The sequence below is a fragment of the Gymnoscopelus braueri genome, assembly GCF_963280865.1.
Source record: "Gymnoscopelus braueri genome assembly, chromosome: 13".
Classification (NCBI taxonomy): Eukaryota; Metazoa; Chordata; class Actinopteri; order Myctophiformes; family Myctophidae; genus Gymnoscopelus; species Gymnoscopelus braueri.
The window spans coordinates 28,266,168-28,288,843 of record NC_137615.1 but is presented as its reverse complement, the minus strand read 5'-3'; the positions used below and the strand labels follow the sequence as shown (position 1 = coordinate 28,288,843).

The 22,676-nt window shown below is 42.2% G+C and overlaps 1 protein-coding gene across 2 annotated transcripts in view; it reads right to left on the bottom strand.

Annotated features, from left to right (window-relative positions):
- Positions 1–2,880: 2,880 nt before the first annotated feature.
- The window catches only part of LOC308099129 (myocardin-related transcription factor A-like), a 73,050-nt gene continuing 53,254 nt past the window's right edge, over positions 2,881–22,676 (bottom strand). For both annotated transcript variants that reach the window (XM_080447737.1, XM_080447738.1), the window contains 13 exons: positions 22,146–22,274; positions 21,980–22,048; positions 20,120–20,304; positions 17,856–18,042; positions 15,905–16,166; positions 15,221–15,390; positions 12,998–14,203; positions 12,434–12,631; positions 11,563–11,679; positions 10,218–10,367; positions 8,428–8,523; positions 7,703–7,754; positions 2,881–7,524 (listed from right to left, as the gene is read on the bottom strand). In XM_080447737.1, coding sequence (XP_080303863.1) covers positions 6,914–7,524; positions 7,703–7,754; positions 8,428–8,523; positions 10,218–10,367; positions 11,563–11,679; positions 12,434–12,631; positions 12,998–14,203; positions 15,221–15,390; positions 15,905–16,166; positions 17,856–18,042; positions 20,120–20,304; positions 21,980–22,048; positions 22,146–22,274 — 3,432 coding nt within the window. In that variant the 3' untranslated portion in view covers positions 2,881–6,913. The remainder of the gene's footprint in view (positions 7,525–7,702; positions 7,755–8,427; positions 8,524–10,217; positions 10,368–11,562; positions 11,680–12,433; positions 12,632–12,997; positions 14,204–15,220; positions 15,391–15,904; positions 16,167–17,855; positions 18,043–20,119; positions 20,305–21,979; positions 22,049–22,145; positions 22,275–22,676) is intronic.

Here is a 22,676-nt window from a genome sequence, read left to right as displayed (position 1 = left end):
TGGATTTAGAAGACATTTTTGTAGAATCGGCCACCGTTAAAGGAAGCCCAGAGGGAGCCCAGCCAGCTACAGTGTGACCCATCCGCAGAGTATTGGAACATCAAGTAGCACTCTGAACTAGAGGTGTGTATCGCTAGGGTAGGCCTATTAGCTGGTGTGTGTGTGTGGTTACTGGCCTACGTCTCATTTCCCCAGGGATCCTGCTGGAGTGAGCCAACACAACGACAGATGTTGGCGTTTGCGAGCCAGCCGAGGAGAGCCACTCCCCCACTACGGTGCCCTTTTTTTAATGTCCGTTGTTTTATTGTTCACTTAATCTGGTCAGGGCTATTTTTAGGCCTTATTTTATTGGTTTTGTAGGCGCCTGCATTCTTGTATTGTATTTTATTCTGCTGGCCTTTTTAATTATAGAGGTTTAAATCCCTCTTCCTGTAACTAAGGGTTTTTATTGATTAAATGAACTTTGGTGTGGTTGCTTGGGTGACATTGCTGGTCTTCCCCCGGAGGAAACAGAGCCCTAGACTCCTAACACCATTGTGTGTGTGTGTGTGTGTGTGTGTGTGTGTGTGTGTGTGTGTGTGTGTGTGTGTGTGTGTGTGTGTGTGTGTGTGTGTGTGTACACACACACACACACACACAAAATGTAATTTACGAATCTGTTGCACAATCTGTACAAAAATCTGTACCATATCTAACAAATCCAACTAAGCTAAACAAAACAAAACAAACAATCAACACAAATTCAAAAGCTACATACCGTAATCACAACTGAGGAATCAACGATCTCAACAGAGTTGGTCACAGTCAGGGCACAGTCTTTCATAAGGCTTTTCCAGAGACAGGTTATAATAACACAGTATTTCAAAGACAAGCGAAGACATGAATGTTCAAAGGTTTGAATGAATGGTGAAGCTAGTTTAGTCTGAATGAGAAGACGCAGGAATCGATTCTCCGCTGCCCAAGCTGACAGACCTCTCCACAGTTATATTAGTGAGTGAGCTTTATAGTAGACGGTGTGGGCCCCAGCCAATCCACTGCATAGACGCCGTGAGGTTCATCAGAGCCGACCAATCTGTGGAGAGAACCAATTCCCCACAGCAGCTGGCAGTCTCCAGTGATCAACAGTCTAACATGAAGGCAGCTGTCAGTCCATTTGGTAATCAAGGCTTCACTCTCCACCTCTCACCAACTCTTCACAGGAAATGCAGAATAATACGAAATGCCGGGCGGGCCGGCGGACCACATCGTCTTATGTCACCATGACTCAGCCATAACCATGTCCATGACTCAGCCATAACCTTATAAGGAGTTCCCAATGCAGCTACGCCCAAATATGGAGTGTGTTGTCTAACCTCAATGTTGTCCTCATGGCATCAGACGTAACATATGTCACCTCTCAGACTTAGTGAGCTCCTAACTTTAGAGAAACTTCAACACTGTCTACCACTACACTACATACCTAGGTTACTACACCATTGCACCACCAGTACACCTCGATAGCAAGACTCCTGCAGAGTCTGGAATTTTGAATGGGATCATTTCTATGACCCAGGGGACATGGCTTTTGGTAGTCTGTGTGCAGAGTGCATGCAAATTTGATTATGCATTTTTGAACTTTGGACTTTGGTCTGGTTGCTTGGGTTGCTAACAATGCCAGTCATTTACATGAAGCAGGATTCCTGCAGAGCCATGCTGTGAAAAGTCTGGATGTTTGAATGCGAACATTTCTATGATCCAGGGGACATGGCTTTGACAGCACAAATTCTGGCGCATGCAAAATGTATTATGCATTTTGCATAATGTAGGTATGTAGGTACATGTTATTGTGTGGATGCCTGCCTGTTGATGTATGTTTTGGGTGTATTACTGACCATGATGCTGACATGATACTGGCCATGATACTGACCATGATACTGACATGATACTGGTCATGATACTGACATGATACTGGTCATGATACTGACATCATGTGACCATGATACTGACATGATACTGTCTATGATACTGACATGTTACTGACCATGATACTGACATGATACTGACATGATACTGACCATGATACAGACATGATACTGACATGACACTGACATGTTACTGACCATGATACTGTCTATGATACTGACATGATACTGACCACGATACTGACATGATACTGACCATGATACTGACATGATACTGACATGACACTGACATGTTACTGACCATGATACTGACATGTTACTGACCATGATACTGACATAATGCTGACCATGATACTGACATGATACTGGCCATGATACTGTCTATGATACTGACATGATACTGACCATGATACTGACCACGATACTGACATGATACTGACCATGATACTGACATGATACTGACATGACACTGACATGATACTGTCTATGATACTGACATGATACTGACCATGATACTGACCACGATACTGACCATGATACTGACATGACACTGACATGTTACTGACCATGATACTGACATAATGCTGACCATGATACTGACCATGATACTGACATGACACTGACATGTTACTGACCATGATACTGACATAATGCTGACCATGATACTGACATGATACTGACCATTATACTGACATGTTACTGACCATGATACTGACATCGTGCTGACCATGATACTGACCAATTTCAGTATGTATGTATATGTGTGAGTGTGCAAAGGCTTGTTTTGTCGTAGCAAGCTTTGTCTGTGTAGTATTACATTTTATTTCAGTTGGTACATTTTAAGATCACATTATCACCTCTGTTGATGATTCTTGTGTTGAACCATTCACTGTGGGTTTTGGTATTAATTGTGAAACATTGATGTGTAAATATTGTTTTGTTTTATAAATTAGTCCAATCATTTGCTGATGATGATTACTGATTTTTTTAATAAACTCTTTTTTTAAGAAAAAGAAACATTTTTAAAATGACTAATTAAACTCATACTACTTCCCCTCATCTCAGTCCACACATTAAAACACAATGTATAACAATGCCAGTCATTTACATGAAGCAGGTTAGGAACCAATACAGCAGAGAAACAAACTGTAGGATAATATATCAAACTTCAAAACGTTGCCATGCTTGATGAAAGTTTCTTCACTTTGCCAGGCTTTGAATATCCTGCAGTTGAGGCAAAATTAAATCAAACACATCTCAGCTTTTCTCTATTCAACTATTTGAAGGACCTAAGTTTGTATTTTAAACTGTCAAACTTATAATTATAGCTTTATATCTTAATATTTATAATGCCTCTATATCACACCAGAAATACAATCACTTTTTTCCCCCTATTGACTTTCACAGTGGTGAAACTGTTAGCAATCTTGCAGAATGATATAAAATCAAAATGATGACTTCTCAAAAGTCCAATGTATTTCTTAAACGAGACAACTTAAGTGCAAAGTCAGACAAACAAGGACATTGTAATAAACACCCCAGCCATTATATACAGTATCACACCAAGGTGTGCTGTATGGATAACATGTTACAGAAACCTTTGGTTTGCATCCCCCATTAATTAGGACATTTGTTAATAAACGATGAATACATTGCAAACTCTTGAGGGTTAATTTAACCACATGAACCCTAGTCTCCCTATTCTGTCATAACAGCTAACATTCTGTGAAAATATGTGAACATTCAGCAAGCAATACAGATCTACAAACTCACAGCTCATTGTGTTGCAACGTGTTGTGAGCATGTAGATCAGCTATTTTTGCTATCATTATTGTAGCTCTCTGGAGCATTTTAGTGGCTCATTAATATTTCAGGCCACTGAGTGCATGTCTCTGACCATGTAATACAAACAAAGTATAACATTAGTAAAACACTTTTTAATAAAGTTATTTGTTCTGTTTATGTAAAGCATCTTTGGTTATCAAGTATATGTCTGATGTATTATTATTAGCAGTATTATTACATTTATCATTACTATTATTATTATTATTATTATTATTAAGGTGCCGTTTATGGGGATAGAAGCAGCAAACGCTGAAAATGTTAACCTCAAACAAGCGTGTGTGTGTGTGTGTGTGTGTGTGTGTGTGCATGCGTGCGTGCGTGCGTGTGTGTGTAAATGTTCTGTACAAGTTTCCGAGGGTGCAAAAATAGGGCTTTATATGCAGAATACAGACATTATGTCATAAACTAAGTTTCTCACACTACACATGAACCTGTACTGCCTAAGGTTCCATAGCCAAATATTTTTATAAATAAAGGACAAAAAAATCATAAAAATCCAAACTACATTGACACATTTGCATTATAATACATGCTCACTCAGTGTCAAAACTGGCATCCATACAACATTGCAAGACGTATTAAGGAGAAACGATTCCATTATAATCTATTTCTCCATTGGCAAATGTACTGATACAGTACAGGACGATGAAATAACAATAGCAGTAACAATATCAAAAAGATCCCATCCTCACAAATTTTAACATAGTGTATCAAGTACATATGAAACCTGTGTCTCTGTGTGTGTGCGCTGTGTGCACACTCATCAGTGAATAGTGCACAGTCAGAGGAGAAGTATATGAAAACTATTGTAGTTTTCAATACTACAAATAAATAAGAAATTTAAATGTCAACATCCAATTCTTATTATATTGCAACTTGCAATTATTGTGAATATGAGTTTAAATGTACACTATATGCGTCAAACAGTGTATGATGTGATAAAGTAAGGGCATTATTATTTCTTGAATACATTCAGAAGCCTGAATATTCTAAAAAAGAACATACTCACTCATGAAATACAAATGTCATGACAAGCAAAATGAAAATAAGACCTTAAGTTTTACAGTGTCACGTCCTCAAATTATATATCCAAGCAAAATTAAAAAATGTTAAAGGGGAAATACTAGAATATCACTGTTTGAATCTGTATTTTCAACTTAAAAGGTCCATACACCTGGAGCGTGATGAAAAAAAATCCCGAAAATGCGTCGGCGAGTATTTCACATAAAACTATTGATTTGGTGATGTCTCATTCATATACGTTGATGCTTTTATTTGCAGTGAAACATCAACTTTGTTTTAAAAGAATATGATAAAAATGAAGTTGCTTTAAATACAGCGTAATTTAGCATTGTGTGTGGATGTACTCATGACACAAACAGCAGTTTAAATTAATGTGAATTAACCGCATGAAATGAACACTCCTGGTGTGGAAAGGACTTTAAAAGTGTCCCTGAGCTTTCCCATACTGTTTTCATGGCCTAATCTTCCATTAACTAACGTATTGTGAATGTGTTACCAGGTCAGCGCAAAACATCTCAAAACCACTTCTTCAGTTTGTTAAATGAAGACCCGCCTAGATTTCAGAATACATGCTTTGGCTTGTGACAGTAAATGCAATATTTTCTAACGATTTTTCTCTCTCTCAACTTAAATAAAGCTAAGCTATTATAAATATCTTGGGTCTGCAGAGTATCTTAGGGACTGCTGTGATGATATACTGTAGGCTACATGTAAATGCTCACGTAAAGAAGGAACAGTAAGTTAATCTTTAGCCACTCTTTAGCCCCTTTTTCTAGAATAAAACATGAAGGGACACAGGTCCAAACACAAGTCTTAAGGTCCTTACACACCGGGGCGATTTTTTTCATGCGAATAATACGTTTTTTTAAAAAACCTTATAAAGTCAATGCAAGCTTCCACACCAGTTTCGCGGAGCGAAAAAAAGCGTCTTTTAATTATTCGGAACGAGTCCGAATTTTGCGTATATTCGCATATTCGCCGGTGTGTAACCGCCTTTAGTCTGGTACACTAACTTTAGGCACTATGCCAGGCCCACTACAAAAAATAAATCCCTTATGTAATGTACTTGTAAAGATTATTGTTTTGTAGGCATGTAACGATTATCATAAATCAATTAAAATCGATTCAAACTGGTGAACATTTTAATTGATTTAATAAAAAATGTATCACGATGCAAACAGCAGAGGGCGCATAAAAAAAAGGAGAAGAAAATACCGGATCTTTGTAAGAGAATTGATAAAAATGTGTTTTCAGTCATTTGCTCCTGTATTGAAAAGAGGATAAGAGAAAACACGGTATTGTAAAAGAATAAAAGAGAAGAACATTTGTCTGGAAAATAATTTTGTGTTTAAGAAATCGTGAAAAATCTTGAAAAATCGTATTGTGAACCTAGTACCGTGATTCAAATCGTATCGTGAGTTGAGTGAATCGTTACATGCCTATTGTTTTGCAAAGTGTTCCAAATGAGAACATACAGTATTCAGCTATTCAACCTTCTCTGGAACCAAACTATGAGCAAAACTATGACAAATACCTACAGTAGCGTTAACAAATTACCACTACATTCGTCACCATGACTAGAGAAAACAATATCCAGGAGAAACACTGACATTTAGCATTTGAAAGTAACAGTGCATGTTCAGAATATATCAATAAAGCCCTGATGACACAATCTACTGAACCTGGTGACTCAACACTACATCTGCTAAACATCATTGACTTAGACTTTGGCTGTCTGACTAGCTATAGTGTTTACCTAAAAAGGATTTTCTTTAGTTTGAACTAGGTTCTATTTGCTTTACTTTTTGATTATATAGCTAGCTGTGACCTTATAAACAAATGACCAAAGGCAAGCAACAGCTAAAAGGCTCATTTAAAAAGTTATGAACATCTGTGTCTAAATTCCCATTGTGTTGCCGAAATGATGAACAAATATAGATATAGTACCCGCCTGATACGTGTTTGCGCAAAACTCAGCACATACAGTGCATACATGAGGAAGCGTGTGGACATTCAACATGCCAGTGTGCCAGAAGACACTATAACAGCGCTTCAAAATCAAGCGATCAGCAGTGAAGTATTTGTTTGCACGTGCGTACAAGTACGCATGTGCTGTCCATGTGAATGCAAATGAGCATTATGGGCTATAAGCAGGAGTCCCAGTGGATCTGCAGGTCAGAACTGTCCAGGAAGTCTGCGGAGAAGACACTGGGGGGCGTCGGTGGTCCCAATGGGGCCAAGGCGGGGGTCTCCTCACCCCCTCTTCCTACCATGGTGAGGTCCAGCCAGTCCATACTGTCCAGCGTCTGTCCCCCAAAGCTCCCCACTCCGTCTGAAGGGTCGCTCACGTCGTAGCCCAGATCGTAGGTGTCCATGGGGGACGACGGGTGGTCCAGGATGCTGGGGGTGCTCAGCATCTGGCTGTGGAGGTCATCGATCAATGTCATCGGGCAGCCAGGCTCCGCCCCCAGGAGAGGCTTGCCCGTGGTGCTTTCCAGGAAGTCCTCCAGGCGTCCCTTTCCTGAGTTGCTGAAGTGATCTACTTCTTCTTCTTCTGTGGTGGTGGTTGGCGGGGGCTGCGGCTCCTGCTGGGGCGGGAGCGGAGGCTGAGGGATGTCAGCTGTGGGTGGGGAGGGTGGAGACAGCACCAGCTGGAGCGGAGAGGGTGGAGGGGAGGAGTGGCAGGTGGAGCTGAAGCTGGAGTGGAAGCAAGCCAGGGAGGGGTCTGGAGCTGACTTGAAGGAGGAGGAGATTTCTGAGAGAAAAGACATCATTCATTATTTTTACATTATTACTACTGTATATGGTACTAGTCAAATGCTACAGTAAGGCTGGGGGAATACATTAAGAAATCAGGTTTTACAGAACAGAACAGAACAGAACAGAACAGAACAGAACAGAACAGAACAGAACAGGATCAACATGTCTCTTACCTCCAGTCTGAACCAGGATGTCAAAAAGGTCATCCATATGCTCAGCGTTCTCCTGAAGTAGAGACACAAACAACACAGGTTTATAACTTTGTCCACTCATTCACATCACACAGCAACGCGACTCAATCTAACATACATAATGTCATGGTCCATGACTTCAAATCACGGTACTGTACATCACGATACATGACTTAATATCACCATAACATAACATCATGTCATGATACAGTACATCACGGTGCATGACTTAATGTCATGGTACATAACTTCATTTCACGATATAACTTGGTATAACTTCAGTAGCCTAACTTAAAGGAGAAGTTCACCCAAAACAATTCTTATTTTCTATCAATTACACAAGATTTCATGGATTTATTTTAGTTTTTGTGGTATTCCTAAGACAATAATTTGATGACCGTGTGTATTTCCGGTAGGAGACACAAATAATCTACTTTGTGTCTCCTACCGGATACATTAGCCGGTAGGAGACGGGAATCAAATTATTAGCTTAGGAATGTGACAAAAACAAAAAAGAATGCATGGATTCAAGGCTTCATAGGGTGTGCAATTGATAGAAAATAAGTAATTTTTTTTGGGTGAACTCCTCCTTTAACATCTGGCCAGTTCTGGTACCTGTGTTGCAATGCAACAAGCAATGTACTGTAACATCATATTTGAACACAGCAATGGGAGAGCAAAGCCAGTGAGCAGTGAGAGAACCACACCTTGTCATCAGGTGATGAGACAGCTGTCTTGATAGAAGCTGGAGACTGAAGAGGACTGAACAACTCCTCATGGTCCAGACCAGGACACAACTCCTCCTGGAGGAAAGGAATGGTTAAGGAAACAAAGGGAAATGTAAAAGAAGGACAGGTAGAAAGGAAATGAATGAGAACAGAAAAACTATGTGAAAAAGAGAGAAAAATATAAATACGATAATTTGTATATATTTCACCGGACATTTCTACAGTGCCTGCTTATAAAAAGGAGTACATGATGAACTTGATGAAGCCCTGCATGGGCGAAACGTTGTTGTTTGGTTAAAATAATAAATAAAAGACGGTCATCAAATTATTGTCTTAGGAATGCCACAAAAACAAAAATAAATCCATGAAATCAAGGCTTCATGGGGTGTGTAATTGATAGAAAATAAGATTTTTTTTGGGTGAACTTCTCCTTTAAGACGAGAGAGCAACCTATCGTGTGCGGTCGTTTCCTTTTTCTTCACTTGTTTATTTTTGAGTCCAGCTCCGTGTTTAAAGAAAATGAACGTCGCGCCTGGCACTTCTCATCCTGCGCTCATGCTATTTATTGCTGCTGCTGTCACTGCTGTCTTGCTCAAATTGCTGCTCACCCTCCACCACCCCAGCTACCACCTGTCGTTTTGGTCTTTTGATCTGCTGTTTATGTACGGGGGATTCGGAGTCCCTATGGTTGGGAGATGCGCTTTATCAGAGTACCTAAAACAGATCCAATTCATTGCCAAACCATAATAAATATATTATACCATAATGATTTCATATTAACTCTTTGACTGCCAGAGTATTTTCATAAAGTACTCCCCCAGTGCCAGCAATTTTCGTGTTTTTTTATTTTTATATTTTGAATTTTTCTCATGAAAATAATTTAAGGACACATAATGTAAAGACCCAGCACAAATCCGCCACTAGGGCGCAGCACATGACAGCTTTGATCATGTCGTTGGGTCTCTCTCACCCTTCTTCATAGATTAGACAAGGAAAAACATGAAAACGGATGTGACGTCCCCCCCATTGTTTTGATCGGCGAAAATTACGTTGTGATATACGACGGCGATGACTGATCGTCACCCAGACCATAGATTATAGAAGAGAAACTGTCCGTTTGTCCGTCATACCGTGTGAAAGACCGTTTATTTACCTATTTTGGACGAAAATGACTGGGGAAAAGAATCAAAAACCGGAAACGGAATCCAGGTCATGAAACCGGATGCAGATGTCCGTGAAGTAAGTGGAACTTGAGAATAACATTGAATATTAAGCAGCATAGCGCAATCAGAGATTAAACAATGAACGCGCGTCCAGCGCGTCGAGCGCGTCGACGGCCAACTGGACAAAGTAGCACTTGACGCGTTATCGCGTCGTCCGCAGTCAAAGAGTTAAATAAAAATATCTTATCCTTCATAAGTTGTCTTTATCCATTCATCCTGACAGAACTGTGGAGATGTGCATAACCTAATCCTTTTTTCAAAAAAGTAGTACAACCATGTAAAATGGCTATGGCTACACCACAATGTCATTTCACTTACAGTACATTCTGGAGACCTGATAATAAAGATTGTGTTACATTTTGTTTTACTACATTGTGTAAATAGAGCTCAACTAGACCTATTTACACATCTAGTTGAGAAAATCCAGTCCCAATGTGAGTAACATCTAATGACTATGCATCTATGCCTGTCAATTATTGTTGTGTGACAGGTAATGTCAAACTCACACTGAAGAGAAATAAACGGTGTTATCTTTGGACAGCTTACCGTTTGAGAGGTAGGCGACAAGATGTCTTTCCCAGAGGTATCTGTCTCCTCATCCAGGAAGAAAGGTTGCAGACTGGGCGGAGCTGAGAATGACTGACTGACTTCCTGTTGGGATTGTTCTGTTGGCATTTCAAGTCCCGCCTTCTGCACCTTCAATCAAACAACATAACAACTAACTGTAAGAGATCATAGCAAGGGAACAGTATTTGGAGAATATAACACAAAAGTACAACAACAACAAAATCCCCAAAAGTACATTTAACACATAAATACTTAGATGTTACATGTTAAATGTATGTTTTTGGTGCTCAAAGGTCATAAAAAGGACATAAAAAACAAGGTTTTAAGGGAGAGGGGAAAGTATATTCGACCTTCCACTGTGTACAGTATGTCTAAATTGTATTTGAATAGACTTTGGTGGCATAAAATCCTCTGTGACATTCTCACCAAACCAACCTTTTTTCTATTGCCGCGACTAAAACTGGCAAATGAAGACAAACAACAGAAACAATGTGCATGAGCAACTCTCTCTCTCTCTCTCTCTCTGCTCTTAATCAAAATCAAAACCTGGCACTCTCAGTCTTTGCTGAAAGGGCCGTTCACCCTAGCACACCTGCACTGCAGAACAGAGTACATCTCAATTAGGAGCGATACAACATGGTCTTTGTTCCTGCTGTGTGAAAGACATAAATCATGGTAATGGAAGATGCCACCCGAGTAATTAGCAGAGTAATAATATTCACATCACAATACATTAGCCTACTGTCAACTGCTCTTATCAAGGATTGCTGTCAGTGTCTTACACAGCAGACATCATTAATTTCCACTGTTATTGCACTCACTGGAGCAGTTCTCCTCGAATCATCTTTATCCTCACTTTATGGAACATTAAGACGCTGTTCTGCTATCACCAAGGGGACAGTAAGAAGGGCTCATTGACTAGTAGGAAGTTAGTTAGTTTGGGTTATTTATGGTAGTCTGACGAGGTTCCATGAACTACGTAATGAGAGGTAAAAGACATCATGGGCTGAACTCCAACACTTGGTTCAAGAACTATATGTGCCTTCTATAGAAATGTGTTTCATTCATCTATGCATCATCACATGGGCTTTGAACTATATATGATACGAACGAAATGATACGAACATATGGATATGTAAAAAGAAAAAGGCATAGAACATTACGTGTTTAGAAGCAGAGAGTGCCACTGCAGGGGTAAATTACAATAGGGACTTTTACAGCTTTCACAAAGACTTTTGGATTAGTTCTTCTTGACAGGTCTGCATGTCTGGAATGGATTCTGTCAATACACATTGACCCATCAAGTCTTGATGATTCAACTCACCTTTCTGTTTTGCACTTTCTGAGTCCTGGTTGGCGTCCCCAGTTTTGAATGGGTATCAGCACCCGGCAACTGAGGAGAGCATTGGCTTGGCAGCTTGGTCGGAGTAGACTGCAGTCGCTAAAAATCATGCATCAAAAATGAAAATAGGGAAGTTGGAGACTGACACATAATTTTACAATTTAAACTTTTGTGAAAGAAATATTGGATGTAATTCTGCAGACTACTGGGACATGCATACAAAGTTTGGCACTGATCGGTCGAGCGGTTTGCTAGATTAGTTCCGGACACAGAGACACAGACCTCTTGCAGAGCCACACTGTAAAGAAATTGAATTTATGTGGACGTCTGTCTGTCGTCTATGACATATCTATGATATATGACTCCAAATGTTGGCCAAAGTTTCAGCCCGTTCAGAGCCCAAATCACTTCCATTAGAAAATGTAAGTTAAATATTTCAAAACAAGTATAAAACATATGTGAACTAGAAAAGTGTGCTCCTCGGAGCACAGGTCTCTGCCAGGCCGGGTTGCCTACTACCCAGCTGACTCATACATCTTGATCACATGACCCTAGAGATGATGTGTACCGATTTGTGTGAGTTTTGGACACAATCTGTAGGAGTAGCAGCAAAATGTGGGTTTTCAAGAAAACACAAAAATGGCAGAAAATGTAATCTGACACGAACAGGGCCTATCAGTTGCGAATCCAAAACATAGTCTCTCTGCCTACTGGCAGTGTGCACAAGAAAGTTGGTACTGATCGGTTTACTAGATTTGCAGGCACACAGACACATAGATAGACACATAGACACACATCGGCTCTCGGAGGGGCCACGGCATAAGAATGGATCAACTGTATATGAGCCACGTACCTGCAGTGTAATGTGATTGGTTACTTTGTTCTCAGGCGTTTCGCTTGCTTGGTTCTCAGACATGTGATTGGTCAGTGCAATCAGGAAGTGGTTGCCATTACTATCGGTGACCAAGGTTGGGGTTGAGCCTGTCTTGAGCAGATCCAATGGGAAGGAAGGGTTGAAGCCTGACTGTTGGTTGAGGATCACCTGAGAAACCTGTGGAAGACCAGCGATCATTTTCAAAGGGATAATTTGATTCACAGCTCAAAATGAGACAGTGTGGTCAAAGCATCCCAAACAAAATGTGTTAACCTGCTACAGTCTTGGGGCTTGTGCAAAGGCCTCTGGGGTGGCTTCAAAACAATATCCAGTAATAATGCACTAATTAATTTCCCCATATTTTCAACTTATTCTGCATGTGACATGTTGTGACTAGAAAAATCCAGAAGTTTGCTCTCTCTCTCACTATTGCACAAAACATGATCTTACTATACTATACGGTTAAATGTTTTCTTTCCCTCTGCACTACTGTAATATGTTTCTATCTCAGGTGGCATGATGAGGCCAGGGGTCAACACTGACCTGTTGTTGTGAGTGTTGCTGTTGCTGGGCCTGCAGTTTATGTTGCATCAGCAGCTGCTGTTTCACCTGCAACAACTGCTGCTGCTTCAGCTGCACCTTTGTCTGCATGTGGACTTGTTGCTGTGGTTGCTTTGGCTGTTGCTGCTGCTGTAGTTGTTTCACTTGTTGCTGCAACAGCAAAGTCTGCTGCTGCTTCAGCAGAATCTGCTGCTTCAGCTGCAACTGTTGCTGCTGCTGCTGCTGCTTGGACTGCTGCTGAGACTGCAACAGCTGCTGCTGCTGCTTGAGCTGCTGCTTGTGGGATTTCTTCTTCCTCTGCTGGGAGCGTTTCTGCTGGTTCTGCAGGTTGTGTTGGTTGTGAAACGTCTGGTTGTGGTTCTGCAGTTTCTGCTGGCGGTTTTGAAGGTTCAGCTGCTGCTGTAGCAACAGCGTCTCGATGGCGTGTTGCTGGGCCAACTGCAAGGCTGTCTGCTGCAGCCGTAGCTGCTGCTGCTGCTGCAGTTGTGTTTGTCCACTTGTGTGTCCTGTCACGGTCTGCAGCTGAATCCGCTCTTGCCCTGTACCCTGCGTTTGGGAGTCACGCGACGTCAGCAGCTCCTCCTCCTCGTCCTCCCCCTCCATCTCCACAGCTTCCTGTTTGATGGTTACCTTGATGACGTCCATCGGCAAGGCGAGGGAGGCCGGCGGGTGGGCAGGAGTAACAGCAGCAGGAGGAGGAGGTGGAGGAGGAGTAGGAAGAGAGGAGGACGGAGGACGGGCGGATGAGAAAAACGAGGGTGAGGATGGAGGGGCTTGGGAGATGTCGGGAGGTTCTTCCTTTATTTTCACCAGAACCACAGGCTCAGCGACCAACGCTCCTCCTCCTCCATTGATTGCTCCTTTTCCCCCTTTCTTCCCATGCTCCAGCTGCAGGCGGAGGGCCTCCACCAGCCTCTGTTTCTGCCTCAGCATCCGGGTCAGCTCCTCTATCTGCTTGTCTTTCTCCTGCAGCATCCTGTCTTTGTCCACAGCGGCGCAGAAGAAGGAGGATGCGGTCAGAAGAGCCTGGCTGTGTTTGTGCAGAGAGGAGGCCTTTCTGCTGGAGAACTCACATGGCTGCATGCCAGGGGTGGAGGAATGAGGCTCATCTTTAATGGCGGCGGGGATGACGGAGAGCCGCGGGGTTGAAGATGGGTGGAGACTCAGCTGGGTCAGAGGTGAAGTCACCTGGAGCGGGGTTGCGTGAGAGAGGACAAAAGGGACAGGTAAATGGAGAAACAGGAGAAAGGTTTTAATGGAGTGGACGTGTGGGAGGATAGGATGATGAAGAGAGAGAGAGAGAAGAGAGAGAGAGAGAGAGAGAGAGAGATGAAGAGGAAGTGAGAGAGAGAGAGATGAAGAGGAAGTGAGAGGGACAGAAATTGGGCAGTGGGGAATGGAGAGAGAGGGTTGTTAAAAAGTTTCTTAGTTTAATAAAGAAGTAAAATGATGACTGCAGATGAAGTGGTGTCGAAGAGCGCCTCCAAAAAGGTGAACAGAACAAAGAATATAAAAAAATAAGTATGCATGCTTTGATGTTGAACATTGAAAAAAAAAATCGACAATACACAAACATGAAATAGATATCCGATGAAGCTCGAAGCTCGAGAGGCATCCACAAATGGATCATCGCATCAGCAAAACAAAAAAGTTAACCACAAAATATAGGTCAGAATTTGTCTTTAATTCCAACACGCTCAAACATGCTGAATCTGTTTTTTAAATCCCTTGAATTACAACTTGATGGTTGCTAAGTGGATAAGCCTTTACGCTCACACACCCTGCTCCAATGTTAAATGGAAAGTAGGGTAGGGTTATGTCACTGGGGGATTTAACTGGAAGAAATTATATTTTACAGTTTGGGCATTTGCCAATGCCTTTACTCAGAATAACTTGAATAAGCTTCACCGGTCCACCAGTAGAAATCACTGTTGGTGTTAATTGAACAATCGATTAACTGATTGACAGAAAATTAATCAAATACAATTTTAGTAACTGAATACTTGGTTTAGTCGCATGTAACTGTGTAAATGTGTTATATACAAATTCATCAAAGTGTGAATGCTTGTCTTTGTTCTACATCATAAATTGGAAAGTCAATCACACTCAATTTCAATTTCACCATAATAGATTCATCAAACGATGTTAAAAAGCAATCAACAGATTAATCGATAATGAAAGTGATTAACGTTCTATATTACGGACCATTTCTCCAAACGTGTTCCCATCATAGCCTGTGTTTTGTGGGCTCAAGGCAGCCGGTACAGAGTGGTCCGAGGGTGTGGGAGAGCCTGGCGGGGTGCTACCAAAGGTCAGGAGCTGCTGTGGTGGCGCTGCATGGTTGACAAATGATGTCACTGTGCCACCTGCATCGTCTGGTCGTATGACGGTTCATAAAGAGAGAGACGGAACATTAGATACAATTCTCTAATAGAACATTTACTCCATTTCACCTAGGCAAGGCTCAGTTGAAAAAAGAAAAGTAAAAGAAAAAGATTATTGAAGGAGCGACATATTTTCATGAATATATAATTGGATGATTGCATATAATCACATACTTTAAAAAGCAATTGTTTTCTGCAGACAGCCTAATCTGTTAAAATTGCTCAATTGTGACAGAATGTCTCACCGTGCTATAATAGGCTGTTCTCAGTAGGAGAAACAGATAATGGAGGGATTTAATTGAATTACATTCATAAAATGTGTCTTAGTTACCTGCATGGTGTAATAATATTAATAACTGGGATGTTTCTATAAAACAAATTCCACCAAATTCTATTAACCAAATTCCACCTCATCATGTTTCCGTTTTGTCGTACTATTGTGCAGTTATACTCTAAACCATGAACCAAGCCTTAGTCATCCATTCAAACAACCGTTTCCAGTCACCTGACAGGAGAGCCAGAGAGGTGTGGTGCTGATGGTGTTGTTGTGATGTGTTGTTATTGTTATCATGGGTTTTGGAGACGCCTCCAGCCCCTGGCCCTGTGGCGCCCCCTGCTGTTGGAGAGGAAATACCAACGCCTCCTCCTCCTGCACCTCCTCCCCCTCCGTTCAGCTCCTGGTAGGTCGTGAGTCTCTCGATGAGGTTGTTCTTGGTGCCAGACACGGGCAAACTGCGCAACTTTAACTCCGCCTTCAGCTCAGCCACCTGACAGGAGAGAAAGAGAGAGAGAGAGAGAGAAAGTGGAAAGATTAAAAACAGAGAATGTCAAGACAAATGGACAACAATAGAGGAGGATAAATATAAGAGGAACATTTGAAAGGATGAGAGGAAAAGAGAGAATAGGGAGGCATAATGACAGAGTAATCCATCACTCTGTCAGGTCTGAGCACACCAGCCATTTTTCAGTGTCAACATTTTGGTAGTGGTGTTATTATTTTTTTCTTGCAAAAGTCAAGTCCTTTCCACCAATTACCTCATATAAACTGAACAGCGTATAGTCAGCAGAGAGAGTCTGTAGTCTGCACCATACTGATTAAATAACAATATGTGAAAGGTTTGTTAAGATCAAACAAGGAAACCAAAGACAGCAATGTGACGTTGTCACTTAGGCCTCTTGTTTGAGGGTGGTACACTTCAATGTTTAACGCCAGCAGCACAATTGGTGGATTTGTAAGTTTGACAGTTTGACACACAGTAGCAGCATCAGTACAGCTGGTGCTAATGGATTAAAGAGGTGGCCCTCATTAAAAACAATAACCCTCCATAAGAACACTGGCTTTTATTGCATTTTATGTTGCCAACTTGGTCTGTGTGTCCTATCCAGTCAACGTGGTTCTCCAAATAAACGGGAAGAGGAATGTACAGTAATAATTGCTAGCTGTCATCTATCTATAAATGCAGAAAGTCTGTGTGAGTGAGAGTGAATAAGTGAGTGAGTGAGTGAGTGAACGAGAGTGAGTCAGTGAGTGAGTGAATGAGAGTGAGTGAGTGAGTGAGTGAGTGAGTGAGTGAGTGAGTGAGTGAGTGAGTGAGTGAGTGAGTGAGTGAGTGAGTAAGTGAGTGAGTGAGGGGGTTGTGTGTGTGTGTGTGTGTGTGTGTGTGTGTGTGTGTGTGTGTGTGTGTGTGTGTGTGTGTGTGTGTGTGTGTGTGTGTGTGTGTGTGTGTGTGTGTGTGTGTGTGTGTGTGTGTGTGTGTGTGTGTGTGTGTGTGTGTGTGTGTGTGTGTGTGTGTGTGTGTGTGTGTGCGTGCATGCGAGAAACTTGGTGTGCGTATCGGTATGTGTATCGCCAAGGACCCGATGGAGTGAACTTGTCTGGAAGTATCTGTCACTCTGTCTGTCTGCTGCGTCCCTTTTATGCCCATACATTGTTCATGTAAAGCGTCCCTGCATTTCATGAAAGGTGCTACATAAATTCAAGTTATTATTATTTTACTATTATTATTATTATTATATGGAGATCTCTGTCTGTGTCCCTTTCATGCCCATATATGGAGATCCCTGATGTTATCAATACAACATCATAGGACTGACCTCCAAGTACTATGATAAGGGATACTGCATACTACTTACTAAATACTTGGACAACGGTTACAATGGATATATTGCAAAACCGGAGGGGCATGCGTTCCCAACGGCCATTGTTCCCAAGGAGCATCGGCCTAGTTAATTAAACACTGTCAAGGGACTATTGCTGACTCCCTCATATCAGGAACGTCACATCCATGATGACGGTTCAGGCTCAAAGTACTTAGGAACACTGCTGGGTAGTTATCAGCTGAAATCGCGCCAATATACCGTCCTCAAACTAGAGTCCAAAGAGTCAGGGTTACATCAAGGTGATAACCAACCACGCAATTTTGTTTCAGATCTGCCCACTGCAAAGGTCAACCAACCTTCATTTCATCCAGGTTGGGTGGCAGAGAGGTCGGTTTGGTCCCTGCTGTGGGGGCGGAGCTCTGGCGGCTCTGAGCGCTCTGATTGGAGGTTGCTGTGGACGGGGCGGTAGTGGGCTTGGGTGGGGAAGGGTCAGAGGTGGAGATGGAAGAGGATGAGGCAGGTCGCTGCTGATCTGTCTGGGATCTGTGGGAAAGAGAGAGAGAATGAGAGAATGAAAGGTAGATGAACGAGAGGTGGCCATGTACACCACCATACACAGTGCATAATTAAGTGTAAGCAATTAATCAACCTGGAGCCGACTGGACCCGAGCTATTATTAGAAATCTGAGGTCCGGACCCGAGCAGTAACGAGAGATGTCGGACCCTTGTTTATCATTATAATCGGGTTTGGAATTTCCATCGTGCTTTGCAGAGCATTCCGGTAACAACACGCTATGAAAAATCTATTGTTTTACCATTGTGAACCATTAACCAACACGTTACGTTAATATCAACAATCAACAAAATGATATAACTGCCCCGACTTCTAACTTTTGGCTTGAACCTTCACCTTTGACGCATCAGAATGTGACGCTCCAATCCTTTAGTGCCATCTTGTGGCGAGATTTTTGTTTGCACTTTGCACTAGTAATTACTTTCACTTTGCAATAATCGGTTCCACTCAGGTTTTATTGGACCCGTCATTTCACTGTCAGAGCCTCGAGACAATCGGTACCGATTCTGACCCAGACCCGGAGTCACTTATTGAGAATGGACCCGAGACCGAGCCGAGTCGAACCCTCGGGTATTCGGGGGGTCGGGCTTACCCGACGACCTCTACATCGGCCTGTTATAGTGCCACCAGGAGGCAAAACACTTTTGTTGATATTACTCCAGCAGATTTTGTCCAAAAATCGCGCAAATCGGTACACACTATCTCTATAGTCATGTGATCAAGACGGATCTGTCTGATTTTTCATATTCCGTCATGATTGGCTAAGATTGGCTCCCAAAGTTTGCAGGAGTGGCCCGTTTTGAACAAAATACCTCAAATCACGAACTTTTGCTGTGAAACTTTGCACGCACATTCCCACTAGGCCAAGGAAGTGCCACCCTACATTTTTCATAACGGCCTCATGGTGGCGCTATAACAGGCAGATTCACATTTTGGCCTATAACTCTGGAACAGTAGGTCATACAATCAAAATTATTTTCCCTTGGATTACTTGGATCATTACGCAAGTCCCCAAATAAGCCACACACATTTCAACCCAAGTTTTCTGCCATGTTGCGTTTTCTTTTTGCAAAACACTTTTTGCTACTACTCCTACCGGTTTTGTCCAAACCTCACCCAAATTGGTACACCATATCATGTGATCAAGATGTATCTGCCCGATTTTTCGGATTCCATTCCGAATCACTATGATTGGCTTTCAAAGTTTGTGGGAAATGCCACAAGCACCGCTGTGGCCACACTCCCAGTAGGCCAAAGAAGAACCTCCACCCCAAATGTTTCAAATCGTCCTGTTATAGCGTCACCATTAGGCCGATTTCTGCCAAACACATTTTCTATTCCCACAGATTTCCTACTATCCCTACAGATCACACAATTCGGTGTGTCTGTGTCTGTAGTCATGAGATCAAAGACACATCTGTCAGATACAGCACACTTTTCTAGTTAACACCCTTTTAAAATGTTATCAGCTTCAGAGACGTATTTGTTTTGTGCATTCTGTTTAGTCTCTTCATGTTTGCTTCATGACAGACCTTTCTCACCAAAGTGAAGTGGAAACAGAAGACAGCTGAGACTTGCAGTTCTGACTAGCTGTAATAACACTGCCTCCACACTGCATGGCCCCCGGGGGAAAATATTGACTAATAATTCTTTGACTTTGGTGAGGAGAAACGAGTTGTGTGCTGCTTGCTGACACTCAATAGACACTTACAGAGAGGACCACACACACACACACACACACACACACACACACACACACACACACACACACACACACACACACACACACACACACACACACACACACACACACACACACACACACACACACACACACACACACACACCCACACACACACACACACACACACACACACACACACACACACACACACACTGCAAAACACACCCAAACAAACCAGATGCTCTACAGACAACACATAAACACGTCATACATTTCCCCTTGGATTCTCCCGCATTTGACCCCTTTCTGGGGTTTGACACAGACTTTTGACTGGTCAGTCAAAGTTTAAGTGAGAGACTCACTTGGATGGTGCAGGCAGGATGGTGTGGTAGTTGTAGTGCTGCTTTTGCTGGTTGAGGATCTGGAGCTGCAGGAAGAGCTGCTGTTGTTGAAGGATCTTAGCATATGAGGAGTCCAACGGGGGAGGAGGCTCCTTATCCCCCTTCTGGTCTGGAGGTATGTACTGGTGGTACTTCAACTTCTTTATCTATACAGACAACACAATAGATAGATGTGGTACATGGCACGGCAGGGTACGACATACACACCATGCTGTGCAACACAACACAATACATCACAACGCAACATATAACATAATAAGCAGTGAGTTTATGGTAGAAGACTGAACTCTCTCATCCCATTCAATTCATTCACCCCTAATCATTCTCATACAATCTGGCACGACTTTATCCAACATATACAAGGAGAGAGAGCAGCAGAGCTCTGTGTTTCGCCAGACCCACATTTTTCCCATCCCAATGGTGGATCTACTCATCACTTCATATGATCAAGTAACAAAAGATCAAGTTGCGGGCTTCCAACAGTCTCAGTGAGGAAAAGGGAAGGGCAAGGCTAGATCCAAGAGAAGATATAAGTCATCATCTTTTAAATCGCTCCAGAAAACGTATTTGTATACCAAGGCCTTTCCTTAGATTTTAGTACCCTTGCCTTGCACATTTGGTTGTCTCAATTGTGTTACTTTCCAATATGCGTGTGTGTATGTACGTTTATGTATATGTTTTGGTTTTATTTTATCTGTGAATTTTAATTGACTGTTGCTGTTTATCCTTATGGATGGTTTTTATCTTGGCATTGTAATGCACTTTGTAACACTGTTTTCGAAAAGCGCCTTATGAATAAAGTTTATTATTATAAGAAGTACAGTCCAGTACAAAGAGGATGTGATTCTTCAGGAGAGCATCTTTCTTCAGCACCTGACCAACCTACTACTTCTTATGCCCGAGGAAGTTTGCACCAGGAAATCTCAACTGCCCCCGTGTTCGAGCACCCGTGACAACCCTACTGCAGCACCGCTGCCCTCCTCCTCGCTGTGACGACCACCCGTGTCAACCCTGTCGGACATGGACTCCCATCTGCAGCAGCTTGAAGGCTCAGCCCGGGTACCTGAGCCTGATTCTCCTACTATCCCAGTATCTGACAATAGCTCAGCCAGCTCCTCCCTCTGGTAAACCATTCATGTCGCCCAGTGTCACTGTCTCCCCACATTCGATCTCAAATCCTATATTAATTCGGCTTCACTGTCTGCTACTGCCTACTCTGAATATGATTTAAAAAAATTGTGATAGGCAATGATATATTTTCTGACATGTTACACTTCTCTGATCCTCGCCTGCACGTCACCTGGGTATCTGTGAATTGGTCACAGCATTTGTAATGTTCAGAGACATTTTATGTGACATTCATCCAGATTGCAGGTAGCTCCAATACTGTAATTCGTACATTTTGATAGCCATATCACCGCTTATAGCTGTCCTATAAAATGGTTGCTCCAATACCAGCAAGCCTTGCAAGTCATATAGTGCTACCAGACAGAGAGTGTGAGTTTCCTCCATACAGTACTGTATAAAGTCATGTCTTTATCTATTAAGTTGGTAATTTTTTGTTCCCTTTCCTGCCCTAGGGTTCTCTCCTGCCTTTAGCAGGTCCTTGTCATCAGGTGATGTTTGGGGTGGGCTTTAGAGCCCCATCGGGGCTATTTACCATTAGTAATTTTGTATACTCTTTAGAATAAACATTTTACGTTTGCAGCCAAACTAGTGAAGTCTCTGTTAAGTTTAAATACAATAAAATGCAGACACCCTGGCACTATTCAACAGGTACACTTCATACTAACTATCGTCACACTGACAAGAAATGCTCACCTTAGGCTTGCTGTCTTTAGGTTTTTTAGGTCTTTGGGCTGAGCGGTCAGAGTTTGTCTTGGGCTGGGACTGGAGAGAAGAGAGGAAGTACAATGACAGTGATCATCAACCTCAGCTTCCTAATTAGAATGATGTCCATTGTTTGGTTTTGGCTGATGTCACTCACCTTCACTGTCGCCGAAATGGCAGTCCTCTGAACACCTGGCGCAGCAGTCCCATTGGTCAGCTTCTGGGAGGGGGAGGTTCCAGAGACAGGTGGGAGAGGAGGAGCCGGGGGTGGCACCTGATTGAGAAACTGGTAAAGAGAGAGCAGTGTGGTGAGTAGTGATTACTGGTCCAAAATGTTATAAGTGGTACTGATCCAGAACTAGAACCATGATGAGACTAGAGAGAGAGAGAGACTAGAAAAGAGGATTCTACAACACTGGTCCTCTGGCACTCATGAGGTCTCACCAGGTTTATATCTTACTGGGAAGTTTCAAATAAACAATGTTGTGATGGAAAGCACTGTGGAAGTTTAAATAATTACAATATTATTGTTGTTTTCAATCCAAGTCAATTTCATGCCCCATTGGTTATATAAATGTAAACAAACTTGAGTTGAGGACCCCGGGTCTACACTCTAGAATGTCAAACAGTTTGGTGAACCTACTGAAGCAAAAGGGCAAATGTTTAACCCAATTTAGACCAAGACCAA